The sequence below is a fragment of the Lycium barbarum genome, chromosome 1, assembly GCF_019175385.1.
Source record: "Lycium barbarum isolate Lr01 chromosome 1, ASM1917538v2, whole genome shotgun sequence".
NCBI lineage: Eukaryota > Viridiplantae > Streptophyta > Magnoliopsida > Solanales > Solanaceae > Lycium > Lycium barbarum.
The window spans coordinates 142,160,805-142,183,646 of NC_083337.1; the positions used below are offsets into that span (position 1 = coordinate 142,160,805).

Here is a 22,842-nt window from a genome sequence, read left to right on the forward strand (position 1 = left end):
GGAGCGGAAAGTAGAGAAAGAGAAATTAAAAGGGATGAAGAAAGTCACTTTTGGAATGGTTAGTAACGTAAATTAAAAGGAATAATGGTTAGTCATTACGTATAATTACACAGAATAATTGACATTAATCATAAAGAATTAGGAAACCAAAATATTTACAGTTATTATGGAGAAAGGGAAAAAAAAGACAATGAGAAAGCAAAGGGACGTACTGATGAGGGTTTGAAGAGCTTTAAGATCTAATCAATATGAAGTAAATTATTCAACATTGAATGGATAAAATGAGTGATTAGTTGGAAGAAAAATAGGGAAAAATAAAGAAAAAGCCAAAAAAAGGAGAAAAAAGATAAATAGAAATGGAGGTCATAGAGAGGTGCCACATCACCTTGTCTATGCCTAGCTTTATATTATATATAGATTGGATTGGATTCAGAATTTTTAATTTCGTAGATCAGCGAATAAAAATATTTTTTTCTCTCAATTTTTTATTAAATGAAAAACGATAGAAAAAATTAAAGATCAATGATTTGAGGGATAAAAATTAAAGACTAATCTGTATAAAGAACAATCCGCGCAAAAATTGTAACTAATCGAGAATTTGGCATTTCATGACATGACCCAAACAATAATATTTGCATTTGGTTTTCAAGTTGGAATTGCTAAGTATTTTTGCACCTACTATCTTGCGGGAAAGTATTAAGAGTGGCGTATCCTAACTACTGTTAGATTATTGTGGTTAGCAGGTTATAGTTAGCTTGTATACCCTTTTTTCAATTTGTATGATGCAGTTTTTTTTAGTCTGTTCTGAACAAAACGACACATTTATATATATAATTAAAAAATAATTAAATTTAAAGTTCTTTTTACTATTCACACAAATATTTATAGCGTGTTTAGGTCATGAACTTTAAAAGACTTTCTTTCTTAAATTTAGTGCATGTAAATATTTAACTTCATCGAGTGTTCACACCAAATAAATTCAAGTACTTACTGTGGTTAGGTGATTTAATGAAGTGAAAATATAAATTAACTAACCATGAATAATTGCTAAAGACTGTGTATAAATACATATCATGCATTTATTGACTTGATGTAAATATCCGGCGCAAATAGATTTTTACTGTTAAAGCGTATCACATAAAATAGAATAGAGAGAGTAATTAACTGATTAATTATTCGCAACTTAGTTACAAGGTAGCTAGTAGTATTTTTGGGATCCAGCTCCCCTCCAATAGGGGATCTGTCCGGTTGCTGCAGTGCTACCCTAAATAAGTTACACGTGTCCTTTTAATTGTTCAATGGACCAGATTCATTTCGCTAACCCAGATATTAACTATGGTTACATATATCTCTAACTTCCATCTTTCCTTCTCAGCGCAAGTAAAACCTTTTCCTTAGCTATGCAATCTCTTTGAAAAGTAAAATAACAAGACGATGCAGACTGCTCACACAATATCACTCCTTTTCTTAACCACTATTTTCACAAAAAAAGACAATACAGTTCATCCCAAATCTCTCTATAAGAAGAGGAGAACAAATCTAAAAGATGCACTTGGGTTTAAAACATTTTAAAAATCTTAGTAAGGAGAGTGTATTCAACTACTCTAAAGCTTAGTTTTGGCAGAAATGGAGATCCGACAGAGCTTTGTTGTCTTCTTCGGTACAAAAAATTCAACTTGGAGTTTCTTAGAACTATAAAAGCCAAATAGAGGACCCAGAGAAGGCACGAAAATTGAAAAGAAGAAAAAAATGGTTGATGCACTTGGATGCAGAATTTGGGGTTTCTCATGAAATCATAATTTTTTTCTTGGGTTTTCTTTTTCTCTTATTGTATTCATAATTATATTCTTCAATTGAGACTACTCACTCCGATTCAACATTTTTCCTCTGAGATTCTCTCTATTTGTTCCAATTATTTGATTTACACAATTAAATATTGCATCTACCTGCTCTGTTTTCTGGATAAATTTGGGAGCTTGGGATGTCTATCTTGGTAGCAGCTAAAGGTAAAGGAAGAGAGGAGAGAGAATTATTGGTAACTGTAGTTAATACTCTGTATTAGTTATTGAGTTAGCAAAATGAATCTGGTCCATAAAACAATTATAAGGACACGTGTAACTTATTTAGGATAGCACTGCAGCAACTGAACGGATCCCCTACTGGAGGGGAGCCGGATCCGTATTTTTGGGTGGCAAGTACACGTGTTAAGTGCAAAAGCATTGTATAGTTCATTAATGAAGATTGAGCTCCCGTTTGCAAGAACTTCCCAAATATATTCTCCTTTTCTCTCTTCAGTTCTACTTCTCTTAGCCCTAATCTATGGTGTTTGAGATTGCAAGTTTGGGGTGTGTTTGGTGGAGGAAAATATTTTGTATGTTTGATATAATTAAAAAATTTGGAGAATATTTTCTTTGAAAGACAAGTTACTTAAAAATAAGAAAATTTGATTTTCTTGGAAAAAGTTGGAAAAATAAATTGCGCATACCATTTCACATTAATTAATTATCTTCTCCCCACGTCCCAACACATCCCGCCCCACCCCCCACAGCCCATAAGCCCCATCTCTATTACCACACACCTCCATCCCCCATCCCCCATCCCCATATTATGCTAGTCTAGATTATAACAAAATATTTTTTGTACAGTATCTTTTCCTTACTTATTGTACATCCAAAAAAAAAAAAAAAAACCGTTCCAAATTCAAGAAATTATTTTTCATAGAAAACATTTTCCTTACCAAACACAACATTAGATTTGTGTAAATTTTGAAGAAAAAAAAGACATTTCTTACTTTGTTTGTCCAAGAAATTAAAAAGAAAATGCAATTCGTCCCTTACAATTTCTAGCTACTAATTATTTATCTTCACTCTCCTCCCTCTCCTCTACAAAATTATTCTTGTTTTTACAGCTCACGTAGTCCATTTGTATTTTGACAATTATGATTTATTCAATAGTGTGATTAATTAAAATTTGTTAATTAGAGGGTGTGTTTTTTTGTAAAAAAAATATGGATGTTAATATTATTCCTCACTCGACCTGTTTTTATTAAGCACGGAGTTCAATTTTTTATTTTATCATTTTATAATTAACCCGTTATTAACTTGTCCACATTCAATATGACCAATCCATTTACTAAATACTACATGTCACATGTGGGGGCAGTGCTAGAGTAAAGTAGACAGGTTTGATCAAATTCAGTAACTTTGATTTGATACTTGTATGTCTTAAAACATATATTGAATATTCATATGTATTATAAATTCTTAATTTAGAACTCAACAATTTATTAAAATTAGAATCCACATCCTACTAGCTTCAAATAATCAAATCATGCCCCGCGTCTAAACACATGCAGGGCTATTCCTCGACATTATGTTTGTATAGCATGTTTATGTAGAAGACAAGTTCAAATTCTCTTCGTACTTTATTAGGATGTTAGCTTAAGCAATTTTTATGTGATTTAGTAGACGACTCTTAAATGAAAATGACTGGTCGGTGGTCTATTTTCATTAGCTTAGCCTTAGTACGTCCTTTTTCTTTCCACACTGTGGTTTTGAAATTGCTGATTTTTTTAGTGTTTTTGTTGACTAATCTGTTTTCCTACACGTAAACTTTGGCTTCTGTTTATTGAAAATGTTACCACTATAGTACTTAATTATGTAAGGTTCTCTCCGCGTGACACGCTAGTCATCTCCTTAAATAGCCATTTATGAGGTGTTTGGTCAAATTTTTGGGAGAAAATAAGTGCTTTTGGGGAGTAGCAGAAGCAGTTTTTCAAAAGCTAAAAAAAATAGCTTTTGTCCAAAAGCACTTTTTTGAAAAGTACTTTTGAGAAAAATACACATAGAAGCACTTTTTAAAAGCTTGACCAAACACTAATTGCTGCTCAAAAGTACTTTTTAAATTAATTGGTCAAACGCAAACTGCTTTTAGCCAAAAGTACTTTTTAAAATAAGCGGTTTTTAGAAGCTTGGCCAAACAGTATATTAGTCAATGTTCAATTCTCATTTTGTATGTATGTTGTCGCTAACATGAAATTTCACCTGGACCTACTATCGTGTCATGTTTCTCATACTCTCTTTAAATGTAATCTACTTCTTCATCACTCCAAGTTTTTCTAGCACAACACATACATGATATTAAGTTAATAATTTCAACAAAATAATTTAGACAAATACAAAATGTCTATGTTGGCTTTTAAATTTGTCACGCCGATTCAACATATGTATACAAAACATATGGAGATCAAGGTATCAAATACTGCCTTCATCAAACTGCCCGACGACGTTCATGGAAATCAAATACATCTCGAGGAGGTCTTTCTATGTTTGAGAAATACGTTACTCATAGCCCTCGAATTACGGAGAAATGTTAGGAGAGAAAAATCAAGGGAATAAACAGGTTTATACTCACAATATTCATCAATAAAATTTGTTTCTTCATATTTTGTGTGTGGTTACAATTTATTTTTCGCACATTAAAATTTTGTTGCAAACAACGATGCTATAGATTTAATTATACATAATTCTAAATATTTTAAATTGTTTTTTGTTATTGTAGGACTACTGGTAACATTATTATATGCAGAAACGGTTATCAGAAAACTGTAAATTGCATGATCAGTTAAACAGAGAATACCATGGGCTCTACATTTAGTTGCCCCATCATTTATTAATTTGACACACACTACACTCTAACAAGTAACATTTATATAGTCACGTCGTTGTGTCCTATTACCCCGACATCCCGAGTATTCTATTTACACTTCCCATTACGTGTTTTAAAAAATGAATTCTTCTTTTCGTGTTTTAGGTTTTACTCATTTGTCAAAGTAAATGCATCTTTCTCTATCACACAGCTCTTCCAAATATATTGCATAATAGTAGTTGTCATACACGATTACCTCATGGAAGAAAACTACCGCGGTGCTGCTGACTCAAGATTCAATGTTCTTGAATCTTGCGTGTCCTCAACTAATCAACTTCCTTCGGTTTGCTTAAAAGTGATAAACTTATGCCACGTGAAATAAAAGGAATAGAGAGAAAATTATTTTTGGTCACTCAATTGATGAATTTTGATTGTGGTTTGAAATAATTAACCTTTTAGGCAATTAAAATGTTTGCTTGATCTTAGAAAAGTCTAAAATACTTAACTTTTAGTCAATTAAAATATGCGCTTTTGATATTTTTATGTAGGAAATATGTTATATTTAAATTATTTTAAAAGTATATACCTTTCAAATATTCTTTGCTTTGTTTCTCTTTTTTTTTTTTTTTTTTTTTTTTTTGTCCCTCTTGCTAGTATGTCGTTATTATTTTCCTTCTAACCCTACTTTGATTTCACTCTCTTGAGCCGAAGGTCTATCGAAAGCAGTCTTTCTACCTCACAAAGGTACATAGGAATAAGATATGCGTACATCCTATCCTTTTCAGACCTCACTTGAGAGATTATACTGGATATGTTGTTTTTGTTATTGTTGTATCCCTTCAAATATTAATTAGTAAAGATACAAGTTTAACATTAAAAAAATAGATTGTTTTAGAAGTATATTAATTACCTTCAAATTAATATTGCGTAACAATACAAGTTTAGTATAATATTATGAATAAGAGGATGATGGAACGGTAACTCTGAAACATTATGAAATACTCATAAACAAAATGATCAAAATTGCACATTTTAAGTAATTAAAGATTAAATTACTTAATAGGATATTATAACGATTAGAATTAGATTGACTATTAATTTGATGAATCAAAAGTATTATTAACCCGAAGGAAAATGTCTTCTTTTTTAAATTATTACACGAGGGTAGGGAAAGAGGATTACAACGTAGGAATTTGAACCTTCACCAATAAAGTGAGAGTTAGTTCAGGTAGCCAGCCAACTGAGCTACTAGATGTTAGAAAAATAATATTTTCTATTTAATATCTCAAAAATAACATATTCTTTACTTTCTTAATATTTATTTTGTTTTAATGTCAGTCAAATATTTTATTGTTCAAAACGTTTCTGACTACATTTAATTAGCCTTAATAGCTTAGCTTTTATTATGAGAAATGTTTATTGTTGTCATATGTTAGTATTTTGACAAAGGCATATGATCATATTGAATAGGCCTTTAATGGCTTTTATTTTTGATACGTTTTAAGTCTTCAAACGTTCAGATTTTTGCTATTCCTTTGACTATAAATTCTGAAGTTTGTTCACTGAAATATAAAAAGAAAAAAAAAAAAAAAACTAAGAGATACAATTTCATCTTCTCAATTTCAATGTTATACTGGGTTTTCTACTGTTGTAAAATCTTTGTTAGATTATGGCTCATAGTTTTGTACTAGAAGAGCTTGTTGAATCCTGGGGGATACACCCATACCGGGTGAAATATCCTTAAGGACAGTGCCATTAGCATGCCTCAAGCTACGAAGAATTCTCTACAATTGTTCGTGATCAAGCATTTTCCTCAAGTGTAAAAGAAGTTCATACAAGTGTTCGTGATGAAGAAAAGTTCCTACACGTGTTCGTGATGAAATATTTTCCGTAAGATTTCCAACACTAGATCTCTACCCAAAAGAATATATCCGGTCCAACCTCCAAAACGAAATTAATGAATACATATTTTATGAGTGAAGCTTGATAAGTTTTTTCTTTTTGGTAATTGAAGTAAGTTGGTGCAGCGCTTTCACCTCTTATTTTTATTTTTTTCAAAAGACTCCTGACTGCTTGAGTCACACGTCGAAACTGAAGTTCACTGTTTATCCTTTTAGGGGTATTTCAGTAACCATAACATCAATCGTTTACACTAGCAGTAGTAGTTATCCATTGGAGGTTCAACATCCTAAGTATAGTGTTTCAATTGTAGTAGGAAAGCCGCCAATGAGAGAAACTAATTAATGAAAGTTAGGATAGGATAGCGGTAAAGAAATAAATATAGTATACAACTAAAGAAAGAGAAGTACAAGCTCACCCACTAAAGTGCCCACTTTGCTTGCAATCTCTTTTGCCATAAAGTGAAAAATAATGATGACAAGAGCATAAAACTTGCTAGAAGTTTTTAATTGCTCACTTTTACAATGTGAAATTGTCAGTGAATAGTATTAAAGAGAGCCCCATCAAATTCCCAAGAAGATCAAATATCAGGAAGAGCTTTTGGTGCTGTGGCGGAGCTAAATTTTTTATTTGAGGGTTAAAAAATGTGAAGAAATAAATACACAAATAAGCTAAAAAAAATTAATATTTATTATATATATATAAAAAATAATTTTAAACTTATATACAGAGTATAACTTTCAACCGATCCTTACATGGCTACCCCCCTGTTTTCATGCACTTGCTTGAATCAGGCGGGGCGCACATTCTGTGGCAAGTAGTGTTAGCAAATAGCAAGAGGTTCTACTTGATTTTCTTTTATTGAAAATTTAAATTGTAAAAATAGAATGAGAATAAAATTTTAATTATATATAAATCAATAAATATCTCTGAAATGAGAGCCTTTAAAAAAAAAAATTGGGCATATTTAATAAGAAGAAAACTATTTTCTACGCAAAAGATTTTGTTGAAAAATATTTTCCCGAAAAATAATTTCTTATGTTTGATACATAAACTAAAATTATTATCTCAAAAGTAAGTATATAATTTAGCCAAATATTCAGAGAGGTGTGGGTGGGGTTGGAGTGTGGGTGTGGGCAGTGGCGGAGCCACATAGAGCCGAGGGTGTTCATCCGACCCCCCTTGGCTGAAAAAAATATTATTTTTATAAGGTTAAAATTATTTTTTATGTATATAGTAGTAGATGTTGAACCCTCTTAGGCTTCTTTGTATGTTTACTATTTTATATTTTGAACCCCTCGATGGAAATCCTGACTCCGCCACTGGGTGTGGGGTGGTTGAGATGGAGTTTAAGGGGTAGGGGTGAGGATGGGTTGAAGAGTGGGGAGAAGACAATATGGAATGCTATTTTTTAAATTTAATCTCCGTTAGAAAAGTTATTTTTCTCATTTTTAAACAATTTATTTTTTTAGAGAAGATGTTTTTCAAAATTTTAACCAACCAAACATGAGAAAATTGAAAAGAAAATATTTTCCTCCATATCAAACACACCTAGAGGCGAACGGACTTTTTTTTGGGTGAAGGGAATTCAAAGTTTATTTCAGATTATTGATTCAAATCCTAAAGATGGCATTTTAGTATATATTTTTAAAATCCTCTAGTATATATTTTTGGCTCCAAAACAGCGCCATTAAAGCATTCAATTTCATAATTCTTTTGAAAATCGTTTGTAGCGCACATTGCTAGAATATTATTCAGTTATTTTGTAATGGATTTTTTCCCCATGTCTGAACGTAAAAGTGTATATATGCTTTAATAAGGTTTTGATTCTATTTCATAGATTAAACTATATATAAGACCGAATAATAATTTTTTATATGATATATTAGTGTAATTTAACCTGTTACAACAAATTCATTTATTCTGGCCGGGTTACCAATAAATTCTATAAAATAGAGTTATTTCCAATTAATTTTAACTGATCTGATTTTCTAAATTGTGTTTAGTTTTGATATATATCGGTAATGCATCTCAAAGAATAATGATAGTCAAAGGAGCACGACTTAATTGAAACACAAGCTTAATATAGTCTATTTTTTTTATAAAAGTTGAATTCCTTTTATGAAATTTCTAGCTCCGCAACTGGGACGAGATAAAATAGGCAAACATGGGTGGTCTTGTGCCCAAGCCGGTTGAAAAATGCATTTAAACTGTAAAACGTAAATATTTTTAAAGTGATGTAACAGAATCTAGATTTAATTAACGAATGAAGATCCGACTACAGTCAAAGCAACAAAACTGTTGAGCTATTTTTTCTCGTGTAAAGCGTGCATGTTTTTGTAGAGGAATTGAGCAACTTGTGATTCATATTTATGGATGAATACGCATCTCTATTTTTGAAAGGAAAAAGGAAATATGAATGTACAGTCCCACTTTATAGATATGCAATCTAATAAAGCACCGACACAATAAAGTTTGGGAGAGTACCTAACAAAGTGTATAAAAATATATGCACCAAAGGTAAGAACCTCATGGTTAATGAAGTGGTTCATAACACCACATGAGCTATAAGATCTTATGTTCAAATTTAAGCAGAGAAAAAAAAAAGTGATTTATTCTCATCTGTCAAAGTCTCGGCAAATAAATTTTTTATGTATTTGTGCTAGACATGAATTGTGTTGCATATTATGGGGGGTTTTTAAAACCGATGTAAAAAAATGGTGTAATTACTCAGTTTTTTAATTTGTTTTTGTAATTTACCTTGTAGATTAGTTGAGGCAGACATTAGTTGATCCGAACATCACAGTTATTAAAAATATATATATCAGACTATGATTATAAGGCTAGAAATGTATAAAATTCAAAATTCAAGACATGTTTTAAAATCTCTTTATAGATGGATAAAAACTTATTCGTAGCCGATATTTACACAATACCAATCTATATATAATATAAAACTATGCATAAATAAGGTGATGTGACACCTCTGTATGACCAGCATTCATATTTATCTTTTTATCTCTTTTTTTTTGCATTTTTTTCTTCATTTGTCTATATAATCTACTGATTAAATTGACTAACAGAGCCTTAAATATTTTTGGACAATAAATCCCAAGTAACAGCTATTTGAGTCAAAAATTATTACACACGTTCAGACTCCTTTGTGGAGAATAACTGCTCCATTACCTGCCAATATTAAACCTCCCCATTCATTAGGAAGTTTAAAAGTGACAACAGCTTTGTTTTGTTAGGCAAATATAAGAGGAGAAATTCCACAGCTTAATTCACTCATGTTTATTCCATATTGAGTCATGGAATGATACTGATGCTTCTTTCTATTGAGTTTTGATGCAGATTGGTACACAAACCAATCTACAAGAAGGGTGTGGAGCTTTTGTGCTGTGCCAATCTAGGGAGATGACAAATATGACGAAATTAGAGAGTGATCAGTGTACATAAGTTAATATGTGGACTTTTTGTTGATTCTGTACATACATGATAGAGGACATATGTGGACCTTTTGTTGATTCTGTACATACATGATAGAGGACTTATTCTGTTCATATCAGAAGTAATATAAAGTTAAATAACTATGGTAATTCCACAATAATTATGTGAGAAAATATGCTTTCTTCGTCATATCAAAATTATTCTCCTGTTGATTTTTTCCCTTTTTCTTATGCTTCGTTTTTTTTTTTTTTTTTTTTTTTATATTATCACAACTAAATTCTTCTCTTAATTTGGTTGCCTAAATCTATGTTGTATTCAAAGGTTCCTTCTTATTTTTTTATTTATTACGTTATTCATTGTTAATTGAGATGTAACAATCTATTTTAAAAAAGATTCTTCTTATATATGATATGATATAGCCACTTTTCTTTGGTTTCGAATGAAGTAGTTTAGATCTTCATTTTTTGTGCTATGCCTTAAAGGTACTATATCTATGATCATCTCGACCTTTAAGATATTCGTAATCCCATCTTTTATGATAATTTATAGGTGTAACTGATGAGGTATTGAAAAATAGGAGAAGCGATTTTGACAAAATTCGATTATGAAAATTTTAGGTTGGAGATGAGAAATTGGAAATAAAAATGCCGAGAAGGAGGAAGACAATTTGAAAAAGCGGAAATTGTAATAATGGTGAGAGAAAGAAGAGAACAAAAGGAATAAGGGGAAAAGAAGGCCAAAAAAAAAAAAAAAAAAATGAAGGAAGAAAAGGAGAACGTATATTTTTTGTTTGCAATAGAATGGAATTGCATCCATTATGTATTCGCTATATGATCATATTTTTCCCTTTTGCTCCCTGAAATGCTTTTATTTTTGACGAGAAAATAGACAAAAGAATATACAACCTACTAGCTATAAGAAACAATAGAACTTAAATAACTTATATTAAAAATTAATAGGAGTACATACAAATAGAGAATTTACTCGATATGTTTATATGTCAAAACTCAAGATTTATAAATTTTGTTAGTTATTGGCATGATTGATTTAAATTCGTTAGTGATTACCCAAGACCTAGGGATGAGTTGATATGGGAAAAAAAATTAAAAAATTTGTAATCTATTTTTGTGATTCAATATCAAGAAATCATACTGCAACCATCAATGATGATTATGTTTATTTTCCTATATTTTTTAAATATATCCAATTACCTTTATGCATGTGCAGCTCGAGTATAATTTTTAAATTTTGAGTTTTATATGTATATTCATCTTTCATCGAGATACAAAATTAGGCAAGTTAATATATGAAAATTACATCAGATATATCTCTATTTATAAATTCCTGGTTTTACTTCCTTTTTTCGCGATAATAGGTCATGAACAATGCATCAAACTACGAATCCCATTTATTTTGTTAATAGAAATTAATAAATTGTAAATGAAGTCTATCATTCTCATTAACTCTTTCTTTTCCTTTTTAATTTTTTTAACCGCGCAAAGTGCGGACAAATTTACTAGTAAATGTGTATAACACGTGATTGTACTTAGACTTTTAATACTTAACTGTGGTTAGATGCGACTGACTTGAGAAAATTGGAGCAAATGGAATTTAAGTCCTAGGTTGATGATGTGAAAAAGAGCTTGTTGATCACAACGGGTAGGAATTACTTTATTTCGGGGAGCTTACGAAAGATGAAGTATCAGAAAGGAAGATAGAACAACTCTTGCGTCGAAGGTCTAATAATTGGACCACCACTTACTCAAATCATATGATATTTGAAGTTTACTGTTTAATTAGAGTACTATATTTCAGACTTGATCGATTCGGTAATAGTGGGTAATTTGTCGTGGAAGTAGATAAAGAGCCGTTTGGACATGGTTTGAAACGATGGTTTGAAACCATGAGATAAAATCATATTTGGACATGCAATTTAGATTTCTTAAGTTGTATTTTTCTTATAGATATAAAAATCACAAGTTGTGAAAACTATCAAAATATTCTCAATTCTTATACAATCTTACCAAATGAGGAAGTTATAGTTCATAACAAAATTAATACGCTACTAAAAGGCCTTTCTAAAAAATACAACATCAATTAATCAAACTTTAGTTCAATAAAAAAGATAATTTAACATGAATAGTAATGTAACTACTCTTTAACATAATCCTCCACATGGTAGACATAAATAAAGGTTGGTAAATTGTTGGTGGGAGTAATTGTTAAAAATATCTACCAACTTATGAATCTTTTTTTTTTACAAAATATAAACTTATGGGTTAAGTTTTATATTTAATTTCTTTTTGAAATAACCATTGTTTGAAACCATGAGATGAAACGCATACAAAGTAAAGGGTGTGTTTTGTGTGAAGAAAATATTTTCAATTTTTCATATTTGGTTGGTCAAAATTTTTGGAAAATATTTTCTAAGAAAGCAAGTTCCTTAAAATAAGAAAAATGACTTCCCTAGTGGAATTAGGGAAAACAAGTGTTCACCCCCATAGCCCATCCATAATATCAAATAAATCATTTTTGTCTTTGGTAACTTACCAAGGGCTATAGTCATAGTGATCCTCCTATTCAACTACTTCAACCATTTCCGAGCACCTCATATCTTTTTTCGGGGCGTCCCTTTTCAATAGTTGATCCTTCCAAACGGATTCCATTTAGCCTCGACTGTTTAATAAATCTCACAGGAAATTCCAAGTTGGCTACGTCGCGTCTATGCTTACTATTTTTTCCGTTTGGGAACCTTGGAAAGTCTCATCCCACCACCTCGACACCTTACCCCCACCGTTCACCCCATAATGTTTGCCTAGATTATATATTCTAACAAAATTTCTACTTATGTACCAAACACAATAAATAAGAAAATCACATATTTTCCAAAAAATAATAACATTAGATAAAAATTTCCATGATTAAAATTTTCCTTCGTATACCAAACATACCCAAAAAGTTCAAAGTGAAGAATTTTATGTACAATATATTTTGTTTAGTACTATTTGTTTTCAAATATTTGACACTACCTGCTAGCTTCAAGATTGAAATGAGTTTTGACTAATATATCATAAATGTATTCGTTCCCCATTTTTATATTCGTATATGCCTTGTACTGTAGTATTTTTTAGCATAATTTCTAAATAATTGAATTTTAGTTTAAGAAAATGAATTTCCTCTGGAAATTATATTGGTTACAATGAACCTTGGTAAGAGAAAGGAGTCGTCAAGACTCAAGAAATTTGGTTGAAGAGAGTAATTGTTCGGTAGATGCTAAAATAGATAGTAGTACTATATAATTTATTTTAATGTGAGGTTTATTTTAAATTATATTAGTGCTAATTGTTCTTAAAGTTCTCTTTTCGAGTACAAAAAAGAATAAAGAGGCTCAATACATGAAGTCAAACCTTTTAATTTTATGGCATAAAAATGCTCTTACCATTAGCCAAGTAAAGCAAATGTGGAAAAAAAAAAGAAGTAAAGCATGTATGCTCTTGAACTATTGTAAATAGAGCAATTATATCATTCATTTAGTTTTTGGCACAAAATAGGAATTTTCTAGTTACCCAAGTGGAATATACATATATATATATATATATATATATATATATATATATATATATATATATGCCTTTCTAATTAACGACTTTCACATCAAATGTAAATTAGTATAAACTAATTTTTTTTTTAGCTTCACTTGACGTTATAAGAGCATTTTTGCCTAAAAGTAGATGAAAGACATAATTGTTCTATCTCAATAGTTCAAGGACATTTTTAGTCCTTTTCTGTTTTATTTATTATATCTTAATTCAAACATCAATTTTCTAGTCTTTTTAAAATAAAATAAGATGATTAAAAATACATAATATCATTATAAATTTTACTATAATTAAGAATATCCAGTAGAATATAAAAAGTTAAAGCTAAAAAAGTTAATTAACTTTGCAAATTTTGCAGACTAAGTTCTTCAATCATCTATTGAAACATGGTCGGAGGTGTCTATAGGGTTGTGTGGGATGGTCCGGGTTCCTCCACTTTTAATCTGAAATTTCGAGTTCAAGCTTTGGAAATTAAAAAAAATCTCGTTAGAAGTGTTGTCCGGGCCCAAAATGAATCCTGCAACGCGCTATTCGAATTTAATCTGACTCAAATGCAATTACAGGACATAAAAAATGGTCGGAGGTGTAAAACATGTGGTATGTTGAAATCAAGAATCGGAGGAATTGTGGAGAAAAAAAATTGCAGGCGCTTCTCGTCGTTCTCATTTTGTCAACCATAATAAAAGGGCGCTTTTGACATTTGAATCGAATTGAAAAAGGAAAGAGATTAGCTAGCAGCTAATTAGGGAGCCCACGAGTACCATGAGGGACATTCTTATTTTCTACAATTTAATTAATCCGAGTAACATAAATGCACAATTACTCAAATACCGTCCATCTTTTTCATCATACTGTAGCCATTTCCCCACTAGGGTTCTTAGTTGTAATTAAAGAAAACATTTAGCCTCAATATGAAACCTTATCCTCTATAAATAATCAAGCTGATCAATTCTATCCACTAGTTCACCTTTTTGTCCCCCTTTTCTCTCTCTAAAACATGCAGATCGGAACAACGCTTCCAAATCTTCATCTTTTTCGGGCAAATGCAGTTAACTTAAAGTGCAATGGTTGTCCAATATTAAACACTGCAGTTAATGCACAAACTGTAAAAACACTCTCATCATCATCATCATCATCATCTACAGAGATGACAAAAAAACACATTTCCAATCTTGAAAAGCTTCTATTAAAGACAAACCCACTTGATTCAAATTCAAACCCAGTAGTTGAACAATCCAGTAATGAGTCTTTAGAAAAAAGGAGAAGAAACTTGTTGGAAGGGCTTAATTTGGCTAATATTTGGCCTGATGAGATGAGAAAAGCTGCTGAAGAAATGTCCCCAAGGCATTTAAATAGACTAAAGAGACTATTGTCATCTAAATCAATGGAATATTCTCCTAGAAACAATCTTGCTAATCGATGGAAGGAATATCATGGTAGCAATAATTGGCTAGGTCTGCTTGATCCACTGGACGAAAATCTCCGAAGAGAATTAATTCGATACGGGGAGTTCATCCAGGCAGCTTACCACTGTTTTCATTCTGACCCCGCCACGTCAGCAGAAGAGTGTCCGTCCGAGAGACACGTGGCGTTGCCGGATAGGTCGTACAAAGTGACCAAGAGCCTCTATGCAACTTCGTCTATTGGGTTGCCTAAGTGGGTGGATGACGTGGCGCCTGATCTCGGATGGATGACTCAGAGGTCTAGTTGGATTGGTTACGTGGCGGTGTGTGATGACAGGAGTGAGATTCAAAGAATGGGGAGGAGGGATATTGTTATCGCGTTACGGGGTACTGCCACGTGTTTAGAGTGGGCGGAGAATTTTCGGGACTTGTTAGTGGAACAAAATGCCGATGATTCTGTTGAAGGAGTAGTACAGTCTAAAGTAGAATGTGGATTTTTGAGCTTGTATAAAACAAGTGGTCATCGAGTTCCGAGTTTAGCTGAATCAGTAGTTAATGAGGTGCAAAGATTGATTGAACGATACAAAGGTGAGCCTTTAAGCATCACTGTTACTGGACACAGTCTTGGTGCGGCATTATCCCTTTTAGTAGCGGATGATTTAAGTACGTGCGTACCGGATGCACCGCCCGTGGCGGTGTTTTCCTTCGGTGGCCCACGAGTAGGCAACAGAGGTTTTGCAGATCGTCTTAACGATAACAACGTTAAGGTGTTACGTATCGTGAATAATCAAGATGTGATCACTAGAGTTCCAGGCATGTTTGTGAGCGAAGCGCTCGACAAAAAGCTTAGAGAATCGGGTGCGGGTCGTGTTTTAGAGATGTTAGATTGTAGGATGCCATGGGCATACTCACACGTCGGGACTGAATTTCGAGTTGACACAAGAATGTCACCCTTTTTGAAGCCTAACGCGGATGTTGCATGTTGCCATGATTTAGAGGCGTACTTGCATTTGGTGGATGGATTTACGGCATCTGATTGTCCATTTAGGCCTAATGCCAAGAGAAGTCTTGTGAGGCTGCTAAATGAACAAAGGTCTAATTTTAAAAGACTTTACACTAGCAAGGGAAAGGATTTGACTATCAGTCTTGATAGAGAACATAATTTCCCTAGGTCTAGTTGTTTGCCTAGTCCTTCATCATGATATATATATTAGCAGGGGATGTATATTTCATGTACAAAAGAAGTAAGAGTAACAAGAAGTATATGTTTTCGACATACTTGCTTTTCTCCTTCTTTATCTTCTTCAGCTTCGAATAACTTAATTAGTATGTAGGTTTTAAGTAAAATATCACTAAATGCGCAATAAAGAAGACATGGAAAGACTAATAAACTGATTGATATGGGGGAAAACGAGTTTATGCCTTTTTTCTCTTTGAGCGAGAATATATAAGGATTAATTAATAAAAGTAATAACACCGATAAACCGGAAACTTTCCAAGTACTACCAATGTATTATGGAGTATTGCTAATGACTGGTGGATCTCATCAAATAATTTGACTGATCTCCAATTGAAAAATTTCATACTAGAGATGCATGTGAAAAATATTTATTCTATTTTCTAATGAAAAATGTGGATAGAATTTTTCAAGTGGGAGACATAAACCTTTATCCTCTTTCATGAAATTTCATAATTTATAGTATGTAGGAACTTTATACTTTTTTCTTTAATGTGCATTTTAGTTATTCCGCCTTAATTTATTTTCATATATTTAGTTGAGGATATATTCCATATTTTTCAAAAGTAAATAATTTACAACCATATATTATACATAAAAAAATCTGGAACTTAATTAAGCAACTTATATTTTGTACTATATATATTCACAATTTATTGGAGGTTAATGATAATTTTGAAATACAGATAGTACTGTATTTGTAATTGAGTCATATTAGAAGCACGCTTAAACTACACTCATTTGCACTTAATGAAGCTTTAAATCTTAATTATTTACATCTTAGTCATTGTGTGCTTGATATGTAAATAAGTGATTTTCTTACTTACTTTTTGTTATTTGGGAGTTAGCAAAAAATATTGTCCCACGAACATTTATATATAATTTAGGCAAATGGTTATGGTTAGAGTGAAATGGAGAGATTGGGAGTGGGAGGTGGAAGTGGTCTAAGTGGAGCGGGAGGGGGAAACAATGAGTGTGCAACATTATCTATGGAACTTGTTTTTCTTATTCCCAATGCCAAAGTTATTTTTCTGATTTTAAGAAATCGGTTTTCGTAAAACAATGTTTCTCAACGCATTTTGATCAATCAAACATTAAAAGATTGAAAAATATTTTTCTCTATATACAAAGCACATCTTAAGTGCTTTTGTCTTAGGTCAAAATCTTAATCATTTGAATCTCAATTAATCAAGTTTCTATTTTACAATCACTTAATGAGTTTGAATATATAGTACATTCCGAAAGATTAAGACCTATCTTTCATCACAATTATCAATCGCGCGCGATCCACATCATCAACCACCGACATTAGCACTATTGTCAACTATCAACACCACTAACTGCTATCCACGACCACACAACAATCACCACAATCAGCCAACATCACTATCAACCACCATCATGATCAGCACCATGACTACCACCTATTACTATATACTATAAGTTTTAAAGGTTACTTTATTGGTATAATATTGGATTAGTTAATATTTTATAATTTTATAATTATTAATTTTAAATGACGACAATTTTTTTAAATTTCAAAAGTTTAGAAATCAAACAATATTAATTACCTAATATTTATATCTTAATACAATTATTTAATATCCTAAGGTACGTTCAGGTTCAGATGTTAATCTTAATAAAAATAAATAGAGACTTATCATAAATCCAAAAATCTTTTGAAAACTTTTGCATAAAGTGCAAAGACCCAAGTAAAGTTGTTCCAGGAAAAGTTGCATGCATAGCCAAATTCCTCCTTCAGTTTGCTAATTATGTTTACTCAAAACGACCCTAGACTTACATATAAGACTAAGAGCATGCAACAATGATTTTATTAATTAAAAGAATAACAATTGGTTCTTTTTTCAAAGCTAGGGACCCTTTTTATACTAAAACCAAACCAGAACAGCCAAATGGCCTTTCTATGTGCATAAGTGTAATAAAGATAAACTAGTGGACCAGTTCTGCAGCTAAGTCGATAATACAGGAGAAATGTGGAATTTCAGGCAAATGAAAAATTTATCCCGGGAAATACTAACAAATTTGAAAATTTTAACATAGGTGCGCCATTATAGATTATCTAGATCCAAAAATTCTTAAGAGCCCTTCTTTTCACACTTTAACATCAGTTTTTAATCTTTGTCCGTGCTCTTGTTTGTTTGATAATAAGGTTGCCAGATGTCTAGGCAGGTAATTTCAAAAGCTCCTTAATGTTTTTGGTTTTTTCGGTTAGCAAAAAGAAATGAGACTTCTCACTGAATGATTAACTGCAGGTGTTGGATTCTGTAGACTCACTATCGCTTCCTTCTGGTATGTTTAATTTTGCCCAAAGAGTCATCTTGAATTTTCGTTCATATTAGCGGTCGTAGTATTACTCTTATAGTTTCCCGTCCTTTGATTTCTGCTACTATTTGTACTTCGGTTATAGCATTAATTTGTGGTAGTTAATGCTCATTTTCTCTGCTTAATATCCCTTTATCGTATTTTTCCATGGCTTTTTATATTGCTTTGATTTGCTTATCCTTTACCAAGAGTCTACCAGAAACAACCTCCCTACCTCCCAAGGTTGGGTAAGGTCTGCTTACACTTTACCATTCCCAACCTCCACGTTGTTGCTGTAGTCATGTAGAATGTTCCTTCCATTGTTTTTCTAATTTGGGTTTTTTTCCTTCGTTTTCTACAAATAGAGCCTCCTCATATTGGAAATTGGTTCTCAAGCTATGCGTATGAATCACTGGTTTTGAGTGGGATTGATGATTTAAAAGACACTGATGGCTCCAGAAAAATTGATGCTGGAGATGGCAGAAAAAGAAAGATAGATGATAATTCTTTGCTATGTGGTGAGAGTGTAGCTTCACAAGGAGATATCGAACTTCCATTTAAGGTAGTTGAGCTTCTGGTCTTATCTTTTAACCCTTACCTTTAGGTTTTCCCCCCTTTTTCCCACTTAAATTTGTGGAAAGAAAAATGAATTTGTTGGATTGAATCAACCCCCTCCTGATGACATGACCGTAGATAGGAGGTTTGAAGGTTGCGGATAAGGGTAGAAGGTTAGTTGGTAGTTAAGTGTTCTCTTGCTGGATAGGCTTGGTGGTCCTATGTGTACCTGCTTTCTTACTTGTAGTATTAGCACTATTCTCGTAGTTTCTTGTTTTGGGTATGTTGTTGTTGTTGGATTGAATCAACCCCCTCACGAGGAAGGGGAAAAAGAAGGAAAAATTTAACCCTGTTGTTAAAAAGTTTAAGCCATGGGGATATTATAATTACGCTATGCAGTTCCTTGTGATCATAAGGTTTGATTATATTCATAAACCCTTGCATTAGTGTCTGAATTTTGAAGAGTTTTGCTTCCACTTCTTGAGTTTAGCCTATAGTCACTTGGAGCTTTGAAAGTTGTAACAATAGTAGATTCCTTATTAAAAGTTCTAATTCATTTTTACTGAATATCATTTTCTGAGATTAGTAATATAACTTCGATAGTTGTTTCACAGGTTTGGAGAGCTTCAGATAATCTCTCATTTTCTTCTGGTAAGTTAGGCTCTTCTACATAGTATGAAGTATTGCCTACTATTGTTTTCTGGCATCTCAGTGAAAGAAGTGAAATTTAGAACCTTATACATGCTGGGAAACTAGACCAACAATTAAAGATTCCGGTTTTCTGTTTCCCTTAAATTTGCACATCAAATTTGCTCATATCAAATTCGTAGGAAGCTAACTTTCTGTCCTTATGGCAGCGCTATCAGAGCCTTTAGATACCGAGGATTGTTTCTCAAGTTATGTACCTGAAACTCCCCTATCGGCTGATAGTGATGATTTTAGAGTCCCTGAATCAATTGACATCGGTTTCAACGAGGATACTAGCTCCAGAGGATGCAAAGCAGGCATCAACAGCAAGGAGGAATATAATTCTGCTGAAAATCGAACAAATGGGAAAAGCGATAGTTTGTCTTCTGGTTTCAATGCAGCTTTGAAGGGCCTTGCTCAGTGTACAAACTTTGTTGCAGATAACAAAAGGATAGTTCAGGTATTGCTTCAATTTCTCGTTGCAAACTTTGGAATGGTATCCATGTCAATCTATTATAAAGTGCTCGGTCCTGGTGGTGGATTTGGATAGGAATGGTTTGATTTTCTCTGATTATACCTACAGGTTTCATTAGCATGTTCCCTATAGTCCTTAAAGCTCAAAATTATTTCATCACAAGTATATGTGCAATTTTGTGAGGAAAACTTGCAAAATCTTGTATGGATTGACAAAAATCAAGTCATGTACAAATGAACTCCCTTTTCAGCACAATTTGGGATTTGTTTTTGGATTGTCTCTCCTGTGTTCTCTTCCTAAACCATGATTTTCTGTACTTGTGTCTTTAGGATGTGGACTCTTCAGATGACATTTCACTTGCTTCAGGTAAGCGTGATCCTTTCATCTCCTAATATAAGAGTTTCCATTTTTTTAAGCAGGCAATGATAGTTTTTGTTAATGCTTATCTTTATTTTCCTGTATGGTCTTTATCAGAACCTCCAGACATTCGGAACTGGTTCTCTAGCTATGTTTACGAATCTCCAAATGTGGATACTATTCAAGATTCCATACTTCCAGATCATGAGAAAGAATTAGATGACAAAGTGTATAGTGGCTTTGGGGAACCTCAGAATTCGAGGAATTCATTAGGAACTGGTTTTATCCACAATGAGCATCGACCTGTCTCAAAGGTACTCTTGATCTACTTGGTTTTATATTTCAACTTATTTTCTCTTTCTCCTTTCAATCATCACTTCTTCGCGAAGTCATGATCTAGATGTAGGCTTATTGAATGCACACTCCCGAGGTAAATTTTTATGAACCTTAAGCTGTAGATCACCAAACAGGTGGAAATATAGTAAATTTTGTCTGTGAGAGACTGCACAGACCTTTTTGCGTGGAGGGGCTAGTCCCTAGTTTATACAATAAGATTACATTGAGTTACAATGAGGGATCACATAGCGGAACATACAATAAGACATAGAGAGGAACACTAAAAGATCTATTTTGGCTTTAGTTGGTAAGAGGTTTTTGAGTTGGCTGAAAGCTACTTACGCAAATAAACCATCTCATCTCCAATTCTGTTAGTTATGGAATCGTTTCTCATGCAAAGAAGGTAACTAATACTTCAACTACATAACTGAAGTTCTACCTTACCATATTGTCTTAAGTTCCCTTGGTGATACCTTTACCTTTGTAAACTTTAGGATCTGGATGCTGATGGCCCAAATAACACAGGAGTGTCCAATGAAATGTCTCTTGAAAGGATTTCTCAACATACTCCATATTACAAGACAATGCAGAACAGCAAATGTGGTTCACCAAGATACAGTGACATGGTAATTGAAGACAGTAAAACCGCTGGAGACAATTCGGAGACTATGTCCCCTCAAGAAACTAACTGCAAAGTATCCCGTATCATTAATCATTCAAGCTCCGAAGGTGAAAAATTATATCGACATGCAATTCACAGGAAGGATTCTGCAGAGAACAGCTCAAAATCTGAAGATATTGTTGAACCTGCTGATGATGTGGAATTTAAAAGTAGTTCAGAGACAAGTGTGTTAAGTCAGAAGCTATCCAAAAGGCAAGCTGAGGAAATGATGGACAAAGAAAATCATATAAATGACTTACAAGAGAATGGTTTTAGATCAACCAGAAAAGGCAGAAATAACCAAGTGCACAAGGAAAGTCCTTTGCCAAGGCCTGCTGCAGAGCAGTCTCCTTTAAGTGGGGTTACTGTTGCATCAAACTGCCACAAGCATGGTTTAACAAGAAAGGCACTTGCAGAAACAACCAACTTGAATCCTAGTGTTTTGGAGACAACAGGAAAATGGCGGTGCCCCCAGAGGACTAAGCCAAATCTTGGTCCTCCTTTAAAGCAGCTTCGACTAGAGCAATGGGTTCGTCGAGCTTAAGTCTAGTACATTATCATGAAGAGAAATATGGATATCAAGAATGGTAGAATTCAAAATGGTTGTCGTATGTTAGCTAGTGAAAGATGTGAAAACAAGTCTTGGCACAATGATAAAGTGCTCTTTTGGGTTTTGAAATAGGGAAACACTTTCTTTGCAGAAGTCTAAGGGCAAAGTTGCATCTGATGTACACTCCCCTTACCCTACGCTAGTAGGGTAATATACTTGCATAGGGTAAGGGCCTTAAGGTGTTAGTTAAAATGAAAGATGTATAAGATCCAAGGCTTCTACCTCAGACTATGAGCTTTTCGTTGTGAAGTTTGGTCTGCATTATTGAATGAAAAAAGTTTCATGTAAAATGCATGAATCTGTGAACAGGTTGATCCTCTGCAGTGAGTAAAACCACTGCGTTTGCAGAAATCTTTCTTGTTTAAATGCTTAAGATACGTTTTGCATTACTTCCATTTGTGTCTTATGTTGAACGTAAGATAGTGCAAGCACTTTAACAGGAAAAGGGATTAGTAAACTGATTCTGACTAGGTCACGGGAAGCAAGTGATCATCGATATTTGATAAAAAAAAATCAACTTAATTGAAGTAATATCATTATCATGAAATTATTTTTCTTTACATGTATAAGCTCAATGTTCGTGGTGATAAATTGAGTAAATTAG

At 32.8% G+C, this 22,842-nt stretch overlaps 2 protein-coding genes across 2 annotated transcripts; both read left to right on the forward strand.

The window, feature by feature from the left end:
• The first annotated feature begins 14,543 nt into the window (after positions 1 to 14,543).
• On the forward strand, positions 14,544 to 16,274 carry LOC132640926 (phospholipase A1-Ibeta2, chloroplastic-like). Its single transcript, XM_060357737.1, has one exon. The coding sequence runs from the start codon at positions 14,593 to 14,595 to the stop codon at positions 16,198 to 16,200; it is 1,608 nt and encodes a 535-aa protein (XP_060213720.1). The 5' UTR covers positions 14,544 to 14,592; the 3' UTR covers positions 16,201 to 16,274.
• Positions 16,275 to 18,280: 2,006 nt separating this feature from the next.
• On the forward strand, positions 18,281 to 22,464 carry LOC132640937 (uncharacterized). The gene is made up of 8 exons (XM_060357745.1): positions 18,281 to 18,425; positions 18,509 to 18,545; positions 18,923 to 19,119; positions 19,727 to 19,763; positions 19,970 to 20,259; positions 20,604 to 20,640; positions 20,749 to 20,945; positions 21,462 to 22,464. Exons 1-8 carry the CDS (start codon positions 18,414 to 18,416, stop codon positions 22,170 to 22,172), a joined length of 1,518 nt encoding a protein of 505 aa, XP_060213728.1. The 5' UTR covers positions 18,281 to 18,413; the 3' UTR covers positions 22,173 to 22,464.
• Positions 22,465 to 22,842: the final 378 nt, after the last annotated feature.